This window comes from Rhipicephalus sanguineus, chromosome 6 (assembly GCF_013339695.2).
Source record: "Rhipicephalus sanguineus isolate Rsan-2018 chromosome 6, BIME_Rsan_1.4, whole genome shotgun sequence".
NCBI classification, from domain to species: Eukaryota; Metazoa; Arthropoda; class Arachnida; order Ixodida; family Ixodidae; genus Rhipicephalus; species Rhipicephalus sanguineus.
Window position 1 is genome coordinate 36,782,470 of NC_051181.1, and position 22,998 is coordinate 36,805,467.

The 22,998-nt window shown below is 44.7% G+C and overlaps 1 protein-coding gene across 2 annotated transcripts in view; it reads right to left on the bottom strand.

The window, feature by feature from the left end:
- Positions 1 to 4,575: 4,575 nt before the first annotated feature.
- LOC119395704 (serine/threonine-protein kinase B-raf) overlaps positions 4,576 to 22,998 on the bottom strand; it is a 77,145-nt gene continuing 58,722 nt past the window's right edge. For both annotated transcript variants that reach the window (XM_037662715.2, XM_037662714.2), the window contains 9 exons: positions 21,213 to 21,355; positions 19,883 to 20,000; positions 19,637 to 19,721; positions 17,275 to 17,451; positions 16,417 to 16,463; positions 14,412 to 14,530; positions 11,650 to 11,781; positions 11,454 to 11,588; positions 4,576 to 5,652 (listed from right to left, as the gene is read on the bottom strand). In XM_037662715.2, the coding sequence (XP_037518643.1) occupies positions 5,473 to 5,652; positions 11,454 to 11,588; positions 11,650 to 11,781; positions 14,412 to 14,530; positions 16,417 to 16,463; positions 17,275 to 17,451; positions 19,637 to 19,721; positions 19,883 to 20,000; positions 21,213 to 21,355 (1,136 nt within the window). In that variant the 3' untranslated portion in view covers positions 4,576 to 5,472. The remainder of the gene's footprint in view (positions 5,653 to 11,453; positions 11,589 to 11,649; positions 11,782 to 14,411; positions 14,531 to 16,416; positions 16,464 to 17,274; positions 17,452 to 19,636; positions 19,722 to 19,882; positions 20,001 to 21,212; positions 21,356 to 22,998) is intronic.

Below are 22,998 nucleotides of genomic sequence, written 5' to 3' on the forward strand. Positions count from 1 at the left end.
GGGATGTGATGAGGTGAAGCATTGAAAATCTAGGGACCAATTCCAAACGGACGTTGACTGTCTCTTGGCTAAGTTCGACCGTAACGGAGCTTGAAAGGCAGCTTTGCCGCAATACGGGGGTGTGAGGAGGTGAAGCATATTGAAAATCTAGGGACCACTTCCAATCAGACGTTGACTGTCTCTTGCCCAAGTTCGACCATAACGGAGCTTGAAAGGCAGCTTTGCCGCAATACGGGGGTGTGATGAGGTGAAGCATATTGAAAAATCTAGGGACCACTTTCAACCGGGCTTTGTCTCTTGGCTAAGTTCGACCGTAACGGAGCTTGAAAGGCAGCTTTGCCGCAATACGAGAGTGTAATGAGGTGAAGCGTATTGAAAATCTGAAGGGGTCACTTTCAACTGGGCGATGACTGCATTTGTCTTTGGGAAGTTCGAATAGTTCGAATAGTAAAATTTCAGTGCCAATCGAATCGAATAGCAAACACTATTCGAAAAATATTCGAAATTTCGAATATTCGCACACCCCTACTTGCAACAGAGACGGCAACAAGGCAAAACTCGAAATAACGGGCATCATTACTTACGTATTGTGGCAAGGTAGAGCATCTTCGCCGTAGATGATTGTCAGTCTAGCAAAAACAATTGTGACCGGGTGGCTGCAGAATGCTGGTTCACGTACTATGTTGCCAAAACGCCGCTGGTCACCATTACTTGTCGCGAGAGAGACATCTGCTGGTTATTCACCAACCAACTGTAGATATGAATTAAACAGTGTGCGACTGGCATCAGTCAGCATGCAAAAAAGCCCTATCAAGTCAGGAGCCCGTTAACATGGTTCTGTTGAATAATTTCTAGATGACTTTGTTCACAGATGTCAACGAGCGGGTCATGTGAGCAATTTTTGACATTTTAGACATATAGAATGCAGAGTCACTGCTAGCAAGTTTCCAATTCCCAGAAGGATGCACCACTAGAAAGTTTATAGCTTTTTTTTTCCTGCACAAGAGAACCCTGTAGTGTCTGTGTAGCATACATATTTTGGATAATTTTGGGAACAGTGCTCACATGTATGAAAAGTATACTATATATAGATTTTCAAACACAAAACACCACAGTTTAAAAATCCTAATGCTTACTGTAAATAATGAAGGCTTTTGTTTTCTATAAGGTGTATGTACACCTACAAATGTTCCTGTATGACGTGAAATCTTAATACAAAATCCCAACTTGGCAATGGCATTTACCTTCGAATAAAAAGATGCACAAATATTTACTGCAGCGACTTCCACATTGCTCACGTAAAACTTAAGGTCAGTGTGAGTAAAATTAAATAATTTTTTTGTGAATTACAGGCAAAAAAAACTTTTTTTTTCGGTAAGCACTGTTGTGCTGCTTACTTTATGTAAGTAAGCAGCACATCAGTGGCTTACTTACATAAAAAGTGACCAAATTGTTACAATAAAATACTTTTCTTGCATCTAACATGAAAATTTAATGGATTATTTCTTGGGTCTGTATTAAGTATTGCCCAACAGATTTGCTAATGAGCTTTTGGCATAGAATGCAATAGCTTTGCAAGGAAATATCTTTTTCTAGTCACAGAAGTCCAAATTTTCAATGCACACAGCTGGCTTAGTCCCTCTAGTTGAAACATGTCTGATTGAGAACTGCATGTATATGCATCCTTGTAGTACAGTGTTACTGCGACAGTGTACAACGTTGAAATGATCGAGATGTGAGGCTAATGTTAAGGCGGATGGCAGTCACTTGAAATATATGCTGACACTTCATAGGGACAATCCTGGTGTGGTTAATACACAGCACTTGAAAAGGCAAACATCAGAGTATCCAACACATGGCCAGCTGACATACAAAGTGTCTGTATGCCTCATTTTCTTTCATGATGAATTAGCCGACCTATGTTTCTACATATCACAGTCATCAGAGTCCAGACATTTCATTTCATGCAGATATTAAAAATTACAGGCCTTTGTTTTCAGTATACAGGGTGCCCCAGCTATCTTTAGCCAGAGTTTAAAAATATGCCGACGCACTCTATGATGATGCGACAAAATGAATCTTGCTTACAACTGCATGGAGTAAGTCACATTACTTTTTGTGTTCTTAATTGCATAACTGGGCAAGATTAATTAACAATCTTTCGAAGCAATGAAGCTGGGCAAGAATTCCAACTAGAAAGTTGTAGATTGGTTTGATTAGATCGGTTTGTAGGGGGTTTGTAAAATGTCCGATGAGACAGTTCCGAACTTACTATTTCATTACATATTGGCGTTTTTCTGCTTACTGCAGATGCCCATGAAATACAACAAAATCCGCACATTCAGAGCTTCTACTTGCTGCACTGCGTTCTATTTTGACACTTTCGTCAAAGTGGTCACATTTGAACTAAGCTCATTCTATGATGCCGAGTCTTCTTGGTTGTGGAACAGTAAATGAATGAATTTGGTTGAGCCAAAACCAAGTAAGATATGCGCACATGCGCCCACACCAATTGAAACTTTGCAGGAAGCATGGCTACTATGGAATGGTGTGGGCTAGCATGTACTTCCAGTACAGTAAAGTACTTCTAGTTTGGCAGGCTCACTCACAAGTACACGAACTCATGCTTGCTCATTTCACAGGCAGGCATGAATACATCATTAATGAGTGATAAAGGCTCTGAAGTGACCTGAGATACGAACATGGGTTGTCACCTTTACTACAAACAAGTGAGTAAGAGTGATTTTGAGGGGACGAAAGCAATAGGATTTTGAGTGGTATGAGCTTGAGAATTTTATGTGCGTGTGTGTGGTAAGTGGATGAGGACATGACGTTGAGTAAATGCCAGACTATTTCAATGGAGCCAAAAATGTTTGAGGCCTGTGCACTTAGTAGATTTAGGTGCACGTTAAAGAACCCCAGGTGGTCGAAATTTCCGGAGCCCTCCACTACGGCGTCTCTCATAATCGTCTCCTGGTTTTGGGACGTTAAACCCCATATATATAAAAAAAAAAGCCAGACTATGAATGCGAGTGTCGGCAAGTCCGAGCGCAGTGGTCTAACATAAACGACTTCATTTAGCAGCTCTTGTACCAGATATATTCAGTAGCAGTAAATCTTGGATAAGCAGTCAACGAATTATGCAATACTAGCTCTGCACCACAATACTAGCTCTGCATCATTTTACGTAGCTATTGGGACATAAAAGCAGCATGAACTTTCAGACAAAGTTTAAATAAGGAAGCCATGTGAAGAGTTGCAAAGTAATGAAATGCACAATGTGGTAAAGTGCTTAGGAAGCAGTAGCAATAGCAAAACCATAGGTTACACATGAAGGTTGCGACTTCACCCTGCATGCAACATTAGTGTATGTTTTTACTTCATTTGACAAACTAAGGCTTGCAAGTGGTTTTAGTAGCCGCTACTCAGTCTCCTTCAAGTAAGTCGCCACTCTGCATGCCTGGGAAACATACTGCTTTCAACCCTTCCAACACTGGAGTTATGTTCAGAATCATTTTGTTGATTTGATTTTATCATAGTGATAACTCTCATTTGCCTTTTTTATACCCTATTTCAGTTCCTGTTCTGTGTGCACAACTGATGCTGCATTTAGTAAATGCTACTGTTGCACTTGATCAACTTAGCGGTGCTTGTGCACTTGTGGGCTGGGAACACTGCACTCTCCTTTGCTGTTCTCACATTTCAACCTGCAGAAACATAGCTCATAACCGCTGCCAATAATCTACAAAGCAGCGAAAACGCTGGTTATCTTTCCACAATCCGTGCCACCAGACTTCGAGGAGGAGTCTTGGGAGCAGGCATTGAGCAATTTGAGCCAAAATGAGAGTTTTGCAGCGGCACGGAGCAACATTAGCTGTTTTTAACAGTTTGGGGCAAATGTAGCAGCAATTCCACTCCCTGGAACAAGTAGAAGTGTGACTACCTAAGAGCGACTACACAGCCTGCAAAAAACATTGGGAACTAGTGGCTTATGCCACCAACTCAGTACATGAAACAATGTTGAGGGTTTAGTAAGACTGAAAATTGGGCTAGTTGGTAAGGTTTTGTGCCATGAAGTAAGAAAAATCATGAAGGAGCACACAAAAAACAAGCACCGAAACACAAATGCCAAAACATAAGCGTCGGCGCTTGTGTTTTGTGGGCTCCTTCGTGATTTTGTCTTGCATCGTGGCGCCGTTTCGCAATTTTGAATGTTGTGGGTCACAATTAAACCCTTACAAATGTAACTTTTCATGTAACATGAATGGCAAGGCTTGGGTGTGTATTTAGTCTCCCAATGCTCATTGTGCAGTTCATGGACTTCAGCTCTAATACACTGCATGGGTTACATTGTCTAAAACTCTAGATTGATGAATATGCAGTACATTCTGCAGAGCTTCTAGAACAAAGAGAGTGTACACTGGCTTGAAAGCTTGTACTTGACTCTTGTATGTGGTGCAGCAAATGTGCGACTGTCTGAACTGTTCAGTGCGAAATACCAACACACCCATTTGTATGTTCTGCACAGTGGTGCGCTACACATAAGGCAGCACAACCACTACCACTCATAACAGCACTGTTTTGATTCGTTTATTACAGCTCTCTCCCACCGAGTTCTTCGGGATATGCAGATCCCAGCATCACACAGGTTCTTCACTCTACAAGCCACACAGTCATGCCAAACGTTCAGTAACGAACTCTCGGCAGGCAGCTTTCCAGACGTGGCACGAACTGCAAAGCCGCTCTCTGTGCAGCGTGTCCACTGCTGCAAAGAACCTTGCCGGGACTTGAGAACACAACACAGGATGAGGAGGAAACAAAATTAAAATGTACAGCACACAAGCAACACTAATTAAAAGCAGTAGTCTGTGTTCTTCCCTTTTAGTCTTCTTCCAGAAGTTCATTTTTTGTTGCACTCTACATTTCCCTACCATAAGTTTTTTTTTTTTTCTATGTTACAACGCTCGCTGTACACAGATCACAGAGTTTAAGAGCAGTGCTCCACTGCACCCAATGTGACAGGCAATGTCTCGGCACACACCGGTACACACAATCCCAGCCTTGTCCTGGCAATGACATCCTTTCTCAACTTGCACAGAAGGGCAAAACGTATGCTTCATGGAGAGATGGTGCGCACGAGCACACACCCACTTGAGATGCACACCGCAGCACCGTTTGTGTCCTCACTCGCTGCGCCAGTTTTATATGCAACTTCACAGCTGCAATTGGCCAACTCGTGATTGTTGGTGGACTTCTTGTTTCGATGTCGTCACCCACTAGCCAGCGGACTCGAAAAGTGAGCCACGTGCTGTGCATGCCCACGCGTGGCATCTCGTTGCCTGCTTGGCAAAGAAGGCAGGTTGGAGTAGGTTCCACATGACAGGCGTCTTCCAAAGCCTATCCAACCCGTTCACGTCGAAAGGCTCGTTGAGCATGAGGAAGCAACGTTTTCCACGTTGAGGGACAACATGCTCAGAAGTTGCCCGTTGTGGAGAAGAAAGGAAATGCACCAAACTGACTGGGCGTCTTCGGTGAGGCGCACACGTAGAGGAAGTCTTCGGACTGCAGGTGTGTTCTGTTCAGCGTTGGCTCTGAAGTACTCTGGTGGATCTTGGGCAGTGATCGCATTAGCGACTCTAGTGAGGCCAACATCTAAGGAAGGATGAAAGAAGCAACATCAGGATTCAGGCACTGCATGACATGAACGCATCGAATCACCCTTTATTAACTTTATGTTCAGTGGTGTCGAGATTGCGAGACAATGTTCAATCCACAAACAACAGTTATATATAATGTATACAGCTTACTGTTATCTTATCTCAAGTATCTTATATACCTTATTTACCAGCGTAATGAATGCACTTCTTTTTTGCGGAAAAACCAAAGCAAAGTTGGGATCTGTGTCTATTACACGGGGCAAATTTTGCAAAATCCTTTTGAGGTGAGCAAAGAATGCGGTGATTAAAAAAAGCCACAGTTTCGCCGCATAGGCGAAGCAATGAATGCGATAGCAACAAATTGAAATCTAACGCGAAGAACGGAAAGCAGCTCGAAATTGCCAGCGCGTCGCTCGAGCCCAAAGGACGCACGAAAAGAACGCACACAGGACGAGCGCGAACTATCATGCGTCACAGCTCGATACTTGAAGCGCACTGCTAAAACATAAAGCAGGACGCACGAAACGAACGAACAGGTACACACAGGACGAGCGCGAACTAAATGTCGCAGTTGTTACTTATTTCTATTTGAACAGCGCGCTCCTTTCGCAAACACGGCCACTACAGCAAGCGAAAGACCTTCGTTGCGCTCCTCGTGCCACCTCGCTGGAAATGAAGAAACACTTATAAGCGCCTGCCGTCTCTGAGTCGGGCTTGCGGTAAAGGGTGTGCATATAACGCTCGCCGTTAGCTCCCTAGAAGATCGGCGTTTTGTGGCGTAGTGGCTATCGCCACGGGCTGCGGAGCGAGAGGTCCCTGGTTCGATTGCGCTTCAGAAGCATTTTTCTAAATTATTTTTCTTTGGGAATTTCATATACAGCAGAACCTCATTGATACGTTCCCGCTTAGTACGATTTCCCGGCTCCTACGCTCAAAATCGCGAAAATTAAAAATAACCCAATACAGCTGTGTGCAATACGTTCCGGTTAATACGTTCCCGGAAAATACGATTATTCGGCAGCAATGTTCAGCACCACAGAAAACTGCGGTCGTATGATACGTTTTGTAGTCAGAAACTCCCATTCAGGCGCGCAAAAAGGGCCCTCTCGTGTACTCGTGAAGCGTGAAGTGGCAAACAGCCGCAGCGCGGCGACGGCGGCATTTCCGCAGTGCTTTTGCCCCCTCCGCGCTTTCTCTGCTTTGCTCAATTGTCCCCTCCGCGTCTCTTCCGAATTGCTCGATCGTCCCCTCCGTGTCTTCTCCGAATTGCTCGATCGTCCCCTCCGTGTATTCTCAGAATTGCTCAATCGCCGCTCTCTGTCAACCACACTCCGACCCCAAGGCAGGCGGCGACGCTGGCCATCAAAATCTTCAAACGGCTCTAAAAAAAAGAAAAGTCTTTTGTGTAGCACGTGGCACGATTTTGCTGAGCATTGCAAATCCTTCATCCGTAGCACAGTACATAGATGCACACTCGTTCCACACACTTTTGTTCAGACCCCACGGCTACAACAGCCGGGGGAACTAACAATACGGCCAAAGAATGGAGGCTGTCGCTCGTCCAGTCTGCCACGGTTCGGTACAAGACCTACGGAAAAGCACATGCCGTCGCCGCATCGTCGCCGCTGCACAGCACACCGCGACACGTAACCACAGCAACGCCGCCATTGTGCCCAGTGAATATGGCTGACAATTTCCCCCACACTTTTCTCCTGGAGCGCGTTCGTTTTCGGGTCGCTCCGCCCATCGCGCGGCGCGTTCGTTTTTCTCTGGCTGGACAATTCTGCCCACCAGCGGGTCGTCAGAAGCTGCCAGAAAAAAATTTTTCTGGAAGATATCTGGGAGTTTTCTGGTGATCAGGCGAGACGGATGGGCGCTCGCCGCCATCTTTGTGAGGACTCGACGGATCGCAATGCGGGCGCTTGGGGACTTCACCTTCGGTTGCCATTACGCAGGGCATTATCTTTTAAAGCCTGTTCCGCCGTTCCACCGTGCGAGATGGTACGATTACGAGCGGCGGCGAACATACCAGTGCATGTCTCAAGTTAAGACAGAGCGCAAATTGATCAGCGCGAGTGTGCGACGTAGTATGCGATAGCCGCGAGCAGCTGTCGCTTTCAGGACGCTTATCACTTTTGCGAGATTTCGCAAATCGTGTTGTACCGCGATTGTTACGTGCACTGCGCAGAGTTGAGCTTGTTAAGCCTTTAGCGGGGCGGCAATTTTCTTCATGGACGGGGCGAGTCGCGCGTGATCTTGCGAACGTACGTGATCGTATGCCAAATGCGTATGCTCGAGATTATAACTCCCGCTCTTCGGCAAACCTAGCCTCATATTTCCAAGCGGCAATGCAGAAAGAACCGACGCTCATCATACCTGCCAAGTTTGGTGAAACGGAATCCGGGAGATCTACTCAAGGGGGGGGGGGGGGGAGGGGGGTACTGCGATAGCAATTATACGGACACTGTCAGCGAGATTGTGCGGTCGCCGCTGATCTGTACAGAGTCCAAACCGATAACATCGCTTACGCATCTTCAGTTTCACATGCGAGTAAAAGCGCGCTAGCGCTAGGGACGAACGCGGTTGAAGCAGAGATGAAACGACCCGGCCGTCACCGTCGCGCGAAGGGCACATGCGATAACATCGCTCCGCGTGCAAGGCCTGTCGTCGCTTGCTTACCAGTTATTTCTTCAGGCAATGGGACCATAAGGGGCACTGTTGAGACGGGAACGTTCGCAAGCGCTGGTGTACACGCTATCTCGACAGACATCGGTAACGGCTACCCTTTTAAGTGCTGGGCTGTCCACTTAAGGGGAGATGTGGGTCTTAAAAAATGGTTTTTTAAAAGTTGGGTGAATGGCATGAAATTTAATTCACTTATTCAGCTTTTTCTGCAGATTCAAAATCTCTAAGTAGATTTTTAATAGCTGCATTAGAACAAAAGATATGCATTTTCTAACACATATTTAAGCATACTTCTTACGGGGATATTTGGCAACTTTGCTTTGTCAAACACAAAAACAAAGTATGTGGCAAGATTGCCAGGAAGCTGGTCTAGCCGGTGATGCTATTTATTTTCTTATAATGTTGTTCACCAAATTATAATTCTCGATTATCAGAAATAGTATGCAGCAAAAAAATTTCACTGACATTTACGTCTATTTATTTTGCATTCAAAGTTTGTTGAAGACAATCGGATTAGCATCACCGGCTAAACCAGCTCTCTCAGTGTTTGACAAAGCAAAGTTGCCAAAAATTCCCGTAAGACATATGCTTTTAGAGACTGCACATCTTTTGTACTAATGCAGCTACCAAAAATCTAATTATAGATTTGGAATCTGCAGAAAAAATGGGATAAGTTTGTTAAATTTCGTTCAGTTCACCCAGCTAATAAAAGAAATAAAAACAAGACCCGCGTCTCCCCTTAAAGCAGCAGTGACACAAAATTTTGAAGGCGAGGTAACTTGTCGGATAGATTTGTGTGTACACAAACGCATCATCTACGAAATATTAACGGCTGATATAACCTATAACACATTTAGGATCAATTTTTAAATTGCGTGTAGCGCATCTGTACGCGAAACATCCCACCTCGCGTCACCGTGACGCACGGGGCACGCAATGCACTGGACGCGCGGGGCAAAACTGGATTCCCGGGAGATTTTCCTATGACCCGTACAACCGGGAGAAACGTTCAAAATCCGGGAGTCTCCCGGGTAATCCGGGAGACTTGGCAGGTATGGCTTATGCAGCACAAAGTTTCGTCTGCTGACACGGCGGCAGCGTTTCTATACATTTACGCTGCTTGCCCCAGAGTTCGATTTTGCAATATTCGGGTTGTCTCAGGATTTCAACACACGTGACCACGACGTTATTTCCAGTCAGGTCCGGAACTAGCTGGCTGACCTCTGGCTGCCAGCGAGATGCCAGGTGTTCGAAAATCGAAGAGTCCCTCCATGTTTTTTGAGAAATAAATGTTTTTTGCTCATGCACCTTAATATGGGCTTGTCAGCCTCAATTTTTACTGGATTCAGATTGTACGTTTTCCCGGATCATACGTTTATTTTCCGCGTTTTTTTTCGGAAACGTATCAACGAGGTTCTACTGTATATATATATATATACATACTTATACATATACGGTGAATGACGGCGACGGACAAAAACCAGCCGAGACTGTCCATATAATTGCTATCGCAATAAAAAAGCATTACATAGCTTACCTTTCACAGTAAACATACGCGCACACTATTTGCAAACAGCTTTTACTGCGACAGCAATTATATGAACACTCCAGGTGCATTTTTTCTGTTGCTGCTGCCATTATGTTCCATTGTAAAGTCCAAATCGACATCGCCACCCACGCATTGTATGTTCTCTGAGCAAGCCAGAGCGCATGAGTGCTGCCAATGAATGCTGCTCAAGCCGAGATCAAACAAGCCAGTCATCTCCGGCGCGTGAAAGGCGCACGAAGATAGAACTTGCGGTGGGGGTATCCACAACCTTAGAATTTGAAGGTTGTGGGTTTGGACCCCACAAGAGGAATGGGTGTTTTTTTTTCGTCCACTTCAATTAATTTCAATCCATGTCATAATTACTAAACTACAGCTAAAGGCAACAAGCAATGTCCCCTATGCTTTGCTTGGCCTAAGTCTGTTGCATTCATTTGGTTCTACGTGTGTTGGAACAGATGCGCACATGGCACGCAAGCATAAGAGTAAGCGCCCTGTATCCCTTCGGGCAATTGTTGCTGAGTGGCTGGCTTGTGTGGCATCTCATGCTTGGTACGTGAGCGAAGCATAGGATGTCACAATCTTGTTTGTTCTGGCCTCGTCTATGCTACACACAGGAAACAGGAAGCTGTACTGACACCGTCAACATATTGCAAATCTCAGTGCACGCATGCTCTCCTCTACTGCGCATAATAAAATGCACAGTGCCAGTCTCATCTTGTTCCCTGTCTTTATGTTCCGTTTCACATAAGTCGCCATGTTCGGATGTGCAGCTTAATCTTGTCTCTGGGAAAAATTTTTTGCGAGAACTTTAAGAGGCCCTGCAACACTTCTTCAGCGTGGTCAGAAAACACTGTTGATCGGTAGTCGAGGCTCCCGAGAACACGTGAGCCAAGCATTATAGCACAGCACGTGGCCTGGAATTTACAATTCTCAGAGTCGGCTAGAAATCGCTCCCTCTTCTCTCTACAAATGATGCCATATAGTACTCAAATGACCGTGCCATATACCCAAATTCACGGCCATTGGCTGATTTGAGCATCGTGAGCTGCATAGTTACTGCAGCTGCCATGGGAGGCCACCACGTGCCCACACGCGCGCTCGCGATCTCACTGAAGGTTAGCCGCGTGCTCAAACAAAAAAAAAAGTGCTCAAGGTCATGACGTGCTCATGACGTGACTTCTTTCCCCCATGCCATCCCTCCCTGCTTAGCTTCCAGCACGTTCGTCGGGACGAGAGAAGAGAGAAAGCAATTACAGCGCGCGACAAATCTCTGTAACTCTACTCGTGCTTGGCGGATTCTAAAAAATTTTGAGGCAGTTGGTTCATGAAGCAATAAAGTCCTTTAGTGAAGCCATTCGATGGTTACTAGGAAAGGTGTTGCAGGGCCCCGTTAATAAGTAACCCTTGAGGAGACAAAAAAGATGCATAGATAGCCGAGGGCTTAACATATGTGCAGCTTTATCTCGGAAAAACTTCTTCGTGTGAACTTTGATGAGTGGTGATTCAAAAAAAAAAAAAAAAACTGCCAAGGGTTTAGTTGTCAACTCTGGCTGTGCACCCACCTGTCGAAAGAGGGGTCGCTCGTCCCGGTTGAACTTGATGCAGTCCTCGGTGAAACGAATCAGAGCCTTGGGTGTGTCCTTGCGAGCTATGCTCAGGTCTGGACGCAACAGACCGTGCCCCACCATGAACAGGATCTAGACAGCACACGCACCTCGTCAGAAATGCACAGCTCGATTCTCATGCAAGACACCGTACCTGGTCCTTGTTGTTGATGTGGGAGTAAGGCAGTTGGCCAGTGATGAGCTCATATAACACAATGCCAAAGGCATACACGTCCGACTGGAATGAGTATGGGTTCGGGTCCTTCATGCGGATCACTTCGGGAGCCTGTGCAATCGCAACAGAAAGAGCAGTCACGAAAAACATAACACTGACCCAAGCATAAATGCTTTCTTACTCAAAAGTGATGCTCATATCGACACATTTGCACAAACAAAATTCAGGCAAAAAATGAATTCCAGGGTTTTCAACAAAAAACACTTTCGCATTACAGCAGAACCCCGCTGATACGTTTTTGAAGGGACCGTAGGAAATAAACGTAAGAGACGGGAAACGTAAGAGACGAAAAACAGGAAAAACGGCAAAATATTTAGTGGTACAGAATTTTATTTCAATTCTTACGAGCAGCACGAAAATTGGCGCGCTCAGCCGCGATCTAGTCGATGGATAGAAACGCGGAGCTAAGGACGGCCTCATCCACAGAAATGTAATCAACGTATGTGATTTTTTTAACACCAACAGCTGTAGGCATGAAAGAACTAAGCACACGCAATCACGACCGGCGCGGCGAGTCCAACCGCGAACCGCACGCACGACCATGCGAGCTCCAACCAGCTCGAACTCCTCCCGTTCTCCGCAAATAACAATGATGATGAGTCTACGCCAACGCGATGGCAGAAGTGAATGCCAATCTCGAAGGCCTTGCTTTCGCAAGCAATTACGTCATACACGCCATGTTTGTGCAATGCAAACCTCAAAGGCCATGCTTTTGTCAATAGTAAATGCCAATCTCGAAGGCCTTGCTTTCGCGAACAGTTACGTAGACGCCATCTTTGCAATTTGAATCTCGAAGGCCATGCTTTTGTTTGCATCAATTGAAAGATTCTGTTGCTTGCGCCTCTCATGCGGCTAATATTACGGTCAAACGAGGCCAAGCTGCGTGAAAATGCACCATGGCCGCTCTCTTTGGTAGTCACTCGGTCGGCTCCGAGCGCACTTCGCGACGTATCATACGGGAACGGTCCGACAGTTACGACGTAACAGCGGGGTTCCCAATACATTGTATCCTATGGGAGCTATGCCGGGACCGGCGGAAAACGACGTAACAGCCGGGAAAACGCAGCAGTGAGGAACGTAACAGCGGGGTTCTACTGTACAAGGAAAGCAACAGCGGAGGCACTGCGGACCGATTTTGAGCAGCTGCAGTACAGTCAAGCCCGGATATATCGAACTCGCAAAAAAACCTGTCAGTTTGATATAGGGCATAATTCGATATAAGCCTGCTAAAGAATTGGACGTCATAAATTCACACACCATTCATGAAAGCACTTTATGGACGAAGCTAGCTTAGTTGCGTTTGAAATACTCTCCCATTTTTTTCTGTTTGAGCAACTTCGCTGCCTGTGACAGCACGCATTTCTCAACATGGTCTAAAGAGTCGGAGCAGGCGAGGCCGCAACCTTCCACATTTGCGCAGAAGCGCCGGACTAGTGCGAGAGCACCAATCACCACTGAGGATGTGGGCAAAGGATCGTCGTTTCTCATGCCTTTCTTTGAACCGCTGTAGCCAACCAGAGCCACCTTGAAAATCCCCCCTGCCAAGGAGAAAAGCCATGTCCTTTGCTTTTTGTTCGATCATGGGGCCGGACACGGGGAGGTTGCGCAACTGAACGTCGAAGAACCACTTGTACACGGCTGCCATCTTCATACACGGCCGTGCGTACGCGTCGGGCGCCACGGGCACCGGGTCTTTTGTCCGCTTTATCCCTAATCTCCGCCTTATTCTTCAAGATCGTGCCGAGAGTGTTCCTCGGAATCTTGCACGCTGCCGCGACGTCCGACTTCTTCTCACCACGTTCAACTCGATTTATAATTTCGAGCTTCACGGAGAAAGGCAAATTTTGCCACTTCACGCTAGCCATCATGGCACAGGCGCACGGTGTGAAGCACAACGAATGAGAAATGCAGAGAGATAACTCGCACGACCCACGCGCTCGCACGACGAGAATACAAGAGGCCTTGATTGGCTGTCTCAGCAAGCGCTGCGGGCGGGTTGGGATAATTTTTTGCAGGGGGGTGATGGCGGCTCGAGGCGCGGTCACGGTAGGGAGAGTGGGTCATGCGCCGCCGGGTTAAACCACTTTTGCAGTGAGCGGTGAGAAAAAGCGCCAGTTTTCCCGCCACTACGATGGAAAGCCAGCTTCCGGGGGCACTTTTGCTCCGCTTGACGTTCGATATAACCGTAATTTTCGCTATATATTCTCACTGTAACTATACCGTGTTCAAAAGTTGTTCGATATACAGGACAATTCGATGTAAATGGGTTCGATATAGTTGGGTTCGACTGTACTTTGATGTCCATCTATACTGAGTGAATGAGCATTTTTGCATTTCCCTTCCATAGAAATGCAGCCACCTTGGCTGGGATGACAGCTGTGGTATGGAGTTCAGCAGAAATACACATTCAGTGACTGTGTTGTGAATGGTTAAAAAAAATGATCTAAGACATAAATTTAAAAAGAAATGACATTACTTGCACAACACTTTTGACTGTAAGAGCGAGCTTTGCCATACACTTGTTTTTACAACATGTGCTATTGATAACAAATCCATAGGCATAGCATGCCTTGTAGCTTGGATAATAACGCTGCCTAGTTTTTATAACGGCAGCAGGATTCGTGTAGGCATTCACTTCCTGTAAATCTGATGTTTGCTGCATTGCACTGTTTCACACTCACCATCCACAGGATGGACCCAGTTGGCTGACTGAATGGTTGAGAGCCACTCCATCGCGCCTTTACTGTGGCTAGGCCAAAATCGCCAATCTTCACAGTCAGGTCGTCATGCAAGAATATGTCTGAACACAATCAGGTCAAGGTACAACAGCTGCTTGGCAACGTTGGCAATGTTGGTTGCACAAGGAAGCGTATTCACTCAGAAAGCACTTGGCGACAGTGGCGGTAAACATGGTAAATCAACTGACAATTTGTGCTGACAGTCTTGTTATCAGCTATGGCTGTGCATTTTTAACACACACACTTTCGTTGATAAACATATTTACTGGATGAGCATTAGAGACAGTGCTCATTAAGTATGTGTAGCACATATGTAGAAATTAAGAGGCTTCTTGCACAAAAATTCAACTCCCAAATCAGGTACATGCTGCTGAAAACTAGCACATTTGCACTTACTGAAATATGACAGATATCCAAATGAGCCTCTGCGACACAGAAAATTGTTGTATGCTCTATGGTTATAACAAACAGAATTGGCAACTGGGTATCCGTGCAGAAAGAAAAGGCAACCAAACTTGCTTGCTTGCCTGCAATGTGTACTGTGCACCAGCCTTAGCTACCACCACAGGCTTTCTTTTTTTCATCGTTATTTATTTATTTACAGATACTATCAGCCCTTACACAGGGCTATTACAGGAGTGGAAAACAATACATAAAACCATAACAATCATTCTAGAATCAGATCTTAACATGTACAATCAGAACTTACAGATGAAGGGACAAATGAAGTACACCAAGAAATGCAACCAGGTAATAAAATTAAATGCACTAGATCCCATACCGACATATAAAGTTTTGTTAGAGAATATGATCTATGTGTTTTAAGAATAAATCTGCAGATGAGCACGAAACGGCGTCCTCGGACAGAGAATTCCATTCGTTGATAGCTCATGGGAAGAAGCTATACTTATAACAATCAGTGTAAACAGCAGGAGCACGAATGAACATTCAATGGCGATGTCTAGAAGTTTCACTACGAAGAATATCGAAATAGTCGGCATACCTTATATGAACATGGTGATCAATAATCGGGTAGAGATATTTAAGTCTTTCGTATTCAGTTCGAACCTGAATCGTGGGTAGCTCTGCTAGTGCACACAGTTGAGATGGTGAATCGGTCCACCGATATTTATTGAATATGAACCGGACCACTAGACGCTGAATTTTTTCAATTTTCGAGATGTTCGTAACACAGAAAGGGTCCCAGACAATTTTAGCATATTCTATGATTGGTCTAATAAGCATTTTGTAGGCTAAACATTGTTTCTTGTGTTGCAAACGGCAAATGGCACCTAAGACACCAGAGAGACTTATTGGCCTTTGCACACACATAACCTACATATGTGATGATTCCAGCGAAGATCACTAGTAAAAATCAAACCAAGGTTGCTCAAATCTTTTAAGTTCATGATTATTAATATAATACGTACAGTTAAATTAATTCTTCTTTCTAGAGACTGTCATAACTACAGTTTTTAAGGGGATTAGCGCCATTTGCCATTCTTCACACCATTTCTTTATTTTCTGTAAATTTTCTTGCAATTTTACCTGATCACTCACTGTGTCTATTTTTTGTATATGATGCAATCGTCTGCGAAGAGCCTGACAGAAATGGCTATTTCATTCGGGAGATCACTTATAAATAAGAGGAACAGAAGTGGTCCCAGAACACTACCTTGGGGTACTCCCGACTTTACAGCTAAAATTTGTAATTTCTCTTTTTTTATCGGCAACTCCAATGGAAAAGTTGATGCACTGTAATTCATCTTTTTGAAGTAACCTTTGTGCAGCCATCGAAATAACCCAGAACTCGACAACACTTTGTTCAGGCTCAAGAGCTAAAAGATCGAACTGAACCAGGCCAGACCTTTCAGTGGTGCCAAAATACAGTACACCTTACCTTCTTTTATGGCATTCTTCTACCTTGAAAAACAAAGAAAAAGGATACTGTTTGATTTAAGGTCTCTATGAATGATGTTCTTGGCATGAAGGTAGCTGAAAATGAGGGAAGATAAAAACACCGTCAGCTAGCAGACAAGCAAATATGTATAATGCATAAAAGGCAAGCTAAATGAAACACACCACACGTGAGCTCACTTGAGCCTACAGCAAGTTTACAAGAACTATTGCATACGAGAATGAGTATGAACTAGCACCTTGCCAATGAAATTTCCAAGCACACACAGACACAGCAAAACAAAGTGGAAAGAAAAAAAACTGCGTGATCTGGGATTTGCAGCAGCACATGAATGTTACTCCATTTGACAACTGTACGCCCAAGACTGCACACCAGACAGCATTGCCAACTGTAAACTGCCATACTTATTTCATATGTACCGATAGGCTAGTTAGCTGATCAGCACAATATTAAATTGATTTATTAACCCAATTTATTAAAAATTATTGGCAGCAGACAGTGTGTTACACAAAGGGTTAAACTGTATATTTCCCACTTAAAGACTTTAAACAGGTGCGCTAATTTATCACTATAACACATCATCTTTTCATTTTTATCATCACCTCATGGCATGTTCTAAATGGTTGCCACTCCCTTCAAAGCAATCGCAGTAGTTGTGACCAGTATCGCATTGGAAGCAAATGGAAGATAAATAACTATGTATTAACATATGTTCATCAAGAAAGTCTTCTGCAAGTGAGGAAATAAACACTGACAAACGAAACTTTACACTAGACAAAACATGAAAACCTTCTAGAGCCCTCAGAGTAGTCAACAATGGTTGGCTAACTAAAAAGGTAATCGGCTGCAGTAACATCAAACCAACAGTAAGCCACATGTGCAACTCACTCCATGCCCTGTGCTGTCTGTCGAGCAATGTCGATGACCTGCAGCATCTCAAATTTTGACTCGAGCACGTGTAGATGCTTGTACAGGCTGGATCCCTCACACCACTGGGTCACGATGGTCAGCTGTGGCTTGGAAACACAGCCCATGAACAGGATGATGCTCACGTGCCTCGTTTTCCTGCAACCACCGGGTAACATTCAAAACAGTGCTGCCTTGCCAGAAAGCATAATGAGCATATTTTTATATACAGTCGAATCCCGCTATAACAAACTCCGCTATAACGAAATTTCCGCCACAACGAATACTTTTCGATTCCCCGTCAGCCGCCTGTAGAAAAAACGTGAAAAATGTCTCGTTAAAACGAATATTTTTCCTGGGTACTTCCGCTTCAACGAAGTTTTCGCGAGTGTTACCACATCAGGAAAAGGAGCTTGTCTAGGATTGCTGCAAAATTACACTAGCAACTCGACAATTTCTCGTTGGCTCGTGACTTCCAGAGCTGTGCGGTCACATCGCAAGACTCGTGTCCTCATTGGAGACATGCTTTCTGGCACCACACGCACGTCCCCATAAAATTTTCGCCATTGAGATGCTTGGCGACAGATCGTCCATCCGTCATGATACTGCAGGCGGGTTTGATACGCGTGCAGACTGGGGTAGAATCGTTCTTCAAGAACTGTCGCCACGTTTTTGACGCAGTGCTCAAAAACGAAACTGCTACTCGTCGTCACTAGCCCTGCGATCGAGAATGACAACCACGGCGTTATGAAGGCACACGCGTGGCCAGCGCGTACGTGGTCCAAGCAACCTGTGCAAACACAACTGCGGTCGTGTCAACGCTATCACGGGTGACCAGGAAAGTACGCGCGCATCCAACGCGCACTGACTCCAAGCAATGCTGCTTGTCCTGCAACGCTGGAGACAGAAACGTGGTAGACATGATCACAGATTGCAACAACGCAGTTCTGAAAGTATGCACACCACGCGCGCATAGATTGAAGGCAGAACTACCGTTTGCAGCAACCGCTGCGCAGGAAACCGCGGTCGCAATCGTTGCCATCATCGATAGCAACTAAGCTCCAAAGGTACGCAGCTAGCACAGCGGAAGATTAAAGGCAATAATGTCGTAAAATGGCATGAAGCGTTTCAGCTTTCTTGTCGTTTGCTAATGGCTATGGTGGTGCGAAGCATATTTTTTCGTGCATAACCCGCTCCTGCATATAACTGTCACCCTCCACTACAAACGGAGGGAGAAAAAAAAAATCGCATTGACGCAAAGCCGCCTTCCTTGCATTACCGTGAAGCCAACTTGCGCACCGAAATTCACGTATAACCTGCACCTCGAGCTTAGCTTCAAATTTTCTGTATATTTTGTGCGTGTTATACGGGAGAAAATACGTTCACTCGAGGTGCAGCCAAGTACGTCTGAGTTAGCGAGAGTTCAATGCAAAAGATAATGCATGCGCTTGCTGGGACCAAAGGACGAGTCATAATCATCCGATCTTCTAAACTTTTGTGGTCCTACACATGAAATTTCGCTGCAACGAAATTCTGCAACAACAAAATTTTTCGCACATCTTGTCAATTTCGTTGTAGCGGGATTTGACTGTACAAAATTGTTCCTGCAGTAAAGTAATGTCTAGCAACTTGTTCCACATGCCCATTCTTTAAATTCATCCTAAGCCATCATAATACTTGGCAGCAGCGACTACCCCAGTCTGCAGTGCTATCTTACCACATTTTGCATTTTTCAGTTTACCAGCTTTCCTAGTCTTCATCTGGCTTTCATCACTTGCTCTCGTCACCCAAAACAAAGAAGCAATTGCCAACAGGAAACTCGAGAACACACTTTGAATATGGCACATTTCTGGCACTGCATTGCACTTCATCATTGTCAATGCCACGTTTTCTGCTGCTGCAACTGCAATTTGCGAGCTTCTTAAGACCTTGCGGGCATGACTGCTCTCACTTGGCAGCAACTGCTCAAGTCCAGCACCCTGCTAAACAGTTTTTCTATGTTGTTAACCATTTGTACAGTTTTTAGACAATGTAAGACTAAAAGTGTTGGCTATAAGGGTTAGCACCAACTTCAGTTGTATATTGCAAAATCTAATATTGCTGTCGGCAATTGATTTTAGGTTTTTGGATCTCACAGGCATGGTACCGAATGAGCTTTGGAGTGACACGAAGAAACATTATTACCAAAAAACACATTCCGATAAAGGAAAAGTGGAAGCACCGTATAATGGATGAACATTTAATGCGATTAGCGTGCTAGGGGAACTTAAGTTCTGTCCCTTGCCAATTCCAATGCTGCTCTCTGGGTGGTCTACTGGGCAGAACAATCACAATCAACTCTCACCGTAAGACAGAGACCTCGTTCTTGAAAGCCTGCAGCTGCGCAGGTGTTGGGTTTGTCACATTCAGCTTCTTGAGAGCAACGTGCCCTGAAAAGGAAAACAAAGCACCACAAGACATGAAGTCAACAAACACCTCTGAAACACAAATGCTAACACATGTTTAGCTTAAAGACACGGCGACATGTGAACGATAAACCGCATGGTGCACTGCTTACAAGACTTCAAGTGGAGCTGAACGAAGGACGTACCATGCCAGTGTCCCCTGTAGACGGTCCCAAAGGACCCTGAGCCTATCCGTGGTCCTGTGAGTATTTCGTCAGGCATGATCTCCCAGTCTTCGATGGACTCTCGTGCAGGCTTCTGCTGCTGCGGAAGAAGAAATGCAAGAGCACCTCTAAGCAGTGCAACTATACTACGAACTGGAAGAGTAAACAAATGACAGTAGACACCAGTCAGTGCAGGATGAATATATTCCATAACTATTCATTGGAATTTTCTCAGAATACTCTAGGGCACGTGACAATGGACATTTTAAGCAACACACAGCACAAACCTTTCACCTGGTGGCACCGTATGGTGAGAGTATGTGCTAAGGAGCAGCCGTTATTAAACGGACACTAAAGGCAAATGTTAAGTCAATGTTGACTGTTGAAATAGTGTTCCGGAAACTTGTAGTGCTTGTTTCGTGCCAAGGAAATGTTATTTTTAATAAAAATCACGTTTCAGTGGTCTGCACAGCGTTGGTGCACTTCAAATCGCATGCCTGAAAAGGTTTCCTGACATAGCATTTGCCTTACCCAACGTTGCCCGCCTTTACTGCCCAGCAGTGGATGCTGTGGTTTCTGCTCTGAAGGGCACATTACAGAACATTGCATGGACATGGCATTTTATTGAACTTTCCATTAGAGCGACTTTCACGAGAGTGCAAGGCACACGTAGCAGTATGCGATAACGAAACTACCCCTTAGGCGCGACCTCACGAGTGGAGCGCAGCACTGCGAAAAGAGAACTTTTGCACAACACGTGCCGTTCTCCACTGTAAAGTCAAGTTGTTTTTTCCATGAATAAAACAGAAGCTCACAAGCAGCATTTTATAACGTTTTTCAATGCTCAGAATGTTCTTTTTTTTATTATAAGTAGCTTGAATAGTAGAGATAATCTGCACTCGGGACTCTTGACGTCATTGGGCTCGTTCCAAAACATCCCACTGGTGGCGCATATAGTGTCCTACATTTACCTTAATTTCTCGATTACTAGAGCACTGCTGTTGATAATATTGACGTTTTAGACGTTCTCAAACATTGATGTTTCACTATGACATAAATTTGCCTTTGGCGTCCCTTTAAGACAGTGACAACACAGAGTGAAATTTTTGTTCGGGGTGACTACCTAGGAATCTTAAGAAATAGCACACTGAAACATAACGAATAATTTTGTTGCGTTTTTCAATGCACAAGAAAATTGCTACTAAAATTATATGTGCCAATTCCATGCTTCACCAATGCCTACCAAAGCAGAAATACAAGGTTCCTAACAGAGGAAAAAAGAATGGCTCTGAGGGTGGCCAGACATACTTACAGTGATAGCCTTTTTGGAGCTTTCGTCAGCAGACCGTGCCCGCGGTCGGCATGTCTTGTGAGCACTCGTCGGCGAACCTTGAGCACTTTGTGTCCTCGTTGGGCTACCACTGGGACTCGATGAACTCTGAGGTGGTGCCAGACCTGCTCCAGCCACAGTGTGTAAGAGCGGCGTTACTCCAATGAACACTTCACAATGCCATCTCTTAATGATTCTCTCCCCCTCAAATTTGTGCCAATGTCAGAAAGATATTCCCTTGCAAGCTCCCTATACTTACACTTCTTGGCCAGCACAATTCCATCTCAAGTCAGTACACTTCAATGACCATGCTGACATAGCCCACCCTCTTGGCAAAAAGGGCTTTGAATGCTTACTTGACAGAGTGCCATGCAGTTATCGAATTTTATTTCGTTCAGCATCAATAAGAGTGTTGGGGGTACATTCAGAGAAAACACTAGCTGACATACTTGCATGGCCTTCACTGGCGCACAGTTTGGCCAGGTGAATGGGAAATCTGTCTCAACTGTAGGCTGTGTTGCCGCATGCTCAGTCATCAACCTTTCCAGATTTCAGTCTGAGAGCACACTAGCCGACCTGCTTGCATGGTCTTCAGTTTTATTATTATTATTTATAACATAGAGCAGGCCGCAATTCAGTTCTTGCTGGAAAGGTACTCACACAGTGTACTAGGTAAATAAAAAAAGGGAGAAAATACAAGGCAAACATTACAGAAATATGCAACTAGACACACAGAAACCTGGAGAACATACTTCAATAAGAAAGTTAGTTAATATGTCACATCTGGGAGTTCCACTGCTATACTGTTTGAGGCAACACAGGAAATTTGTAAGTGCTTGTCCTGGCAAAATGATGGCTAACTCATTTGTATGATATTGGCATGTGCACCTTGCGGACAAAGGGGTCTAGCGATAACCTGCACTAACTTAACTTCTTCCTGGCAGCTACCAGTGCCCCCTCAGGGTAATTTGTGAAAAACACAGGCGAACCATCTGCCTCAGTATCTTGGGGAAAGGAATATGATTTGCCATCATTAGCTGTGTGGGGGAATCTGTGTGCTAAGACCTAGAGCAGTGGTTCTCAGCCATGAGAGAGCCATTGCTGGCATTGCAGTGAAAGAAAAGGGGAGGGGGGGTCATAAATTAACACAACACACAGCATGAAATAGGTGTCTTTTATTCCTCCCTGGCAAAGAATGGCCAAACTTGATAATAAGTTGTGTGGTCTGCAGCCACATTCAACCTGTTTCCAGCTATGTTTGCTCTTCAAATATGCAAGCCTAGAAAAAGTAAGCTGGCATGCGTATGTCGTATAGAACTGCAAGTCTGCAACAAAAGCTTTACAGCCATCTCATGGAGAAGGGGAAACATAAGTCAGCTCAGCTGCAATGCAAATTTGTTAAGCGGAGAAGCATACAAAAAATCAGAAGGTACCACTGTTATGGGACATAGTAGGACTCCAAAAAACGAGTTTTTTTTTTCAAGGTTGGGTTTCGTGGACCCCCCTTTGAGGACCACTGACTTTGAGTAAATAAAATTAGTAGCCCTTCTGTGGATTTTCCCATTTTTTTTTAATGTTAGGAATAATGTACAGATCCAACGTAATGCAAGCATACTCCAGTTTAGGTGAAACGAAAGTAGTGTGACTTTCCATGTCTCATAAAAAAATATAGACCAGAATCATTTAGCCTCACTGGCTAAATGCTAATGCATTTTTTTTTGCATGAAGTGCCACTCCAGTGCAGTGATGGGGTTGGTGGGGGCTTTGC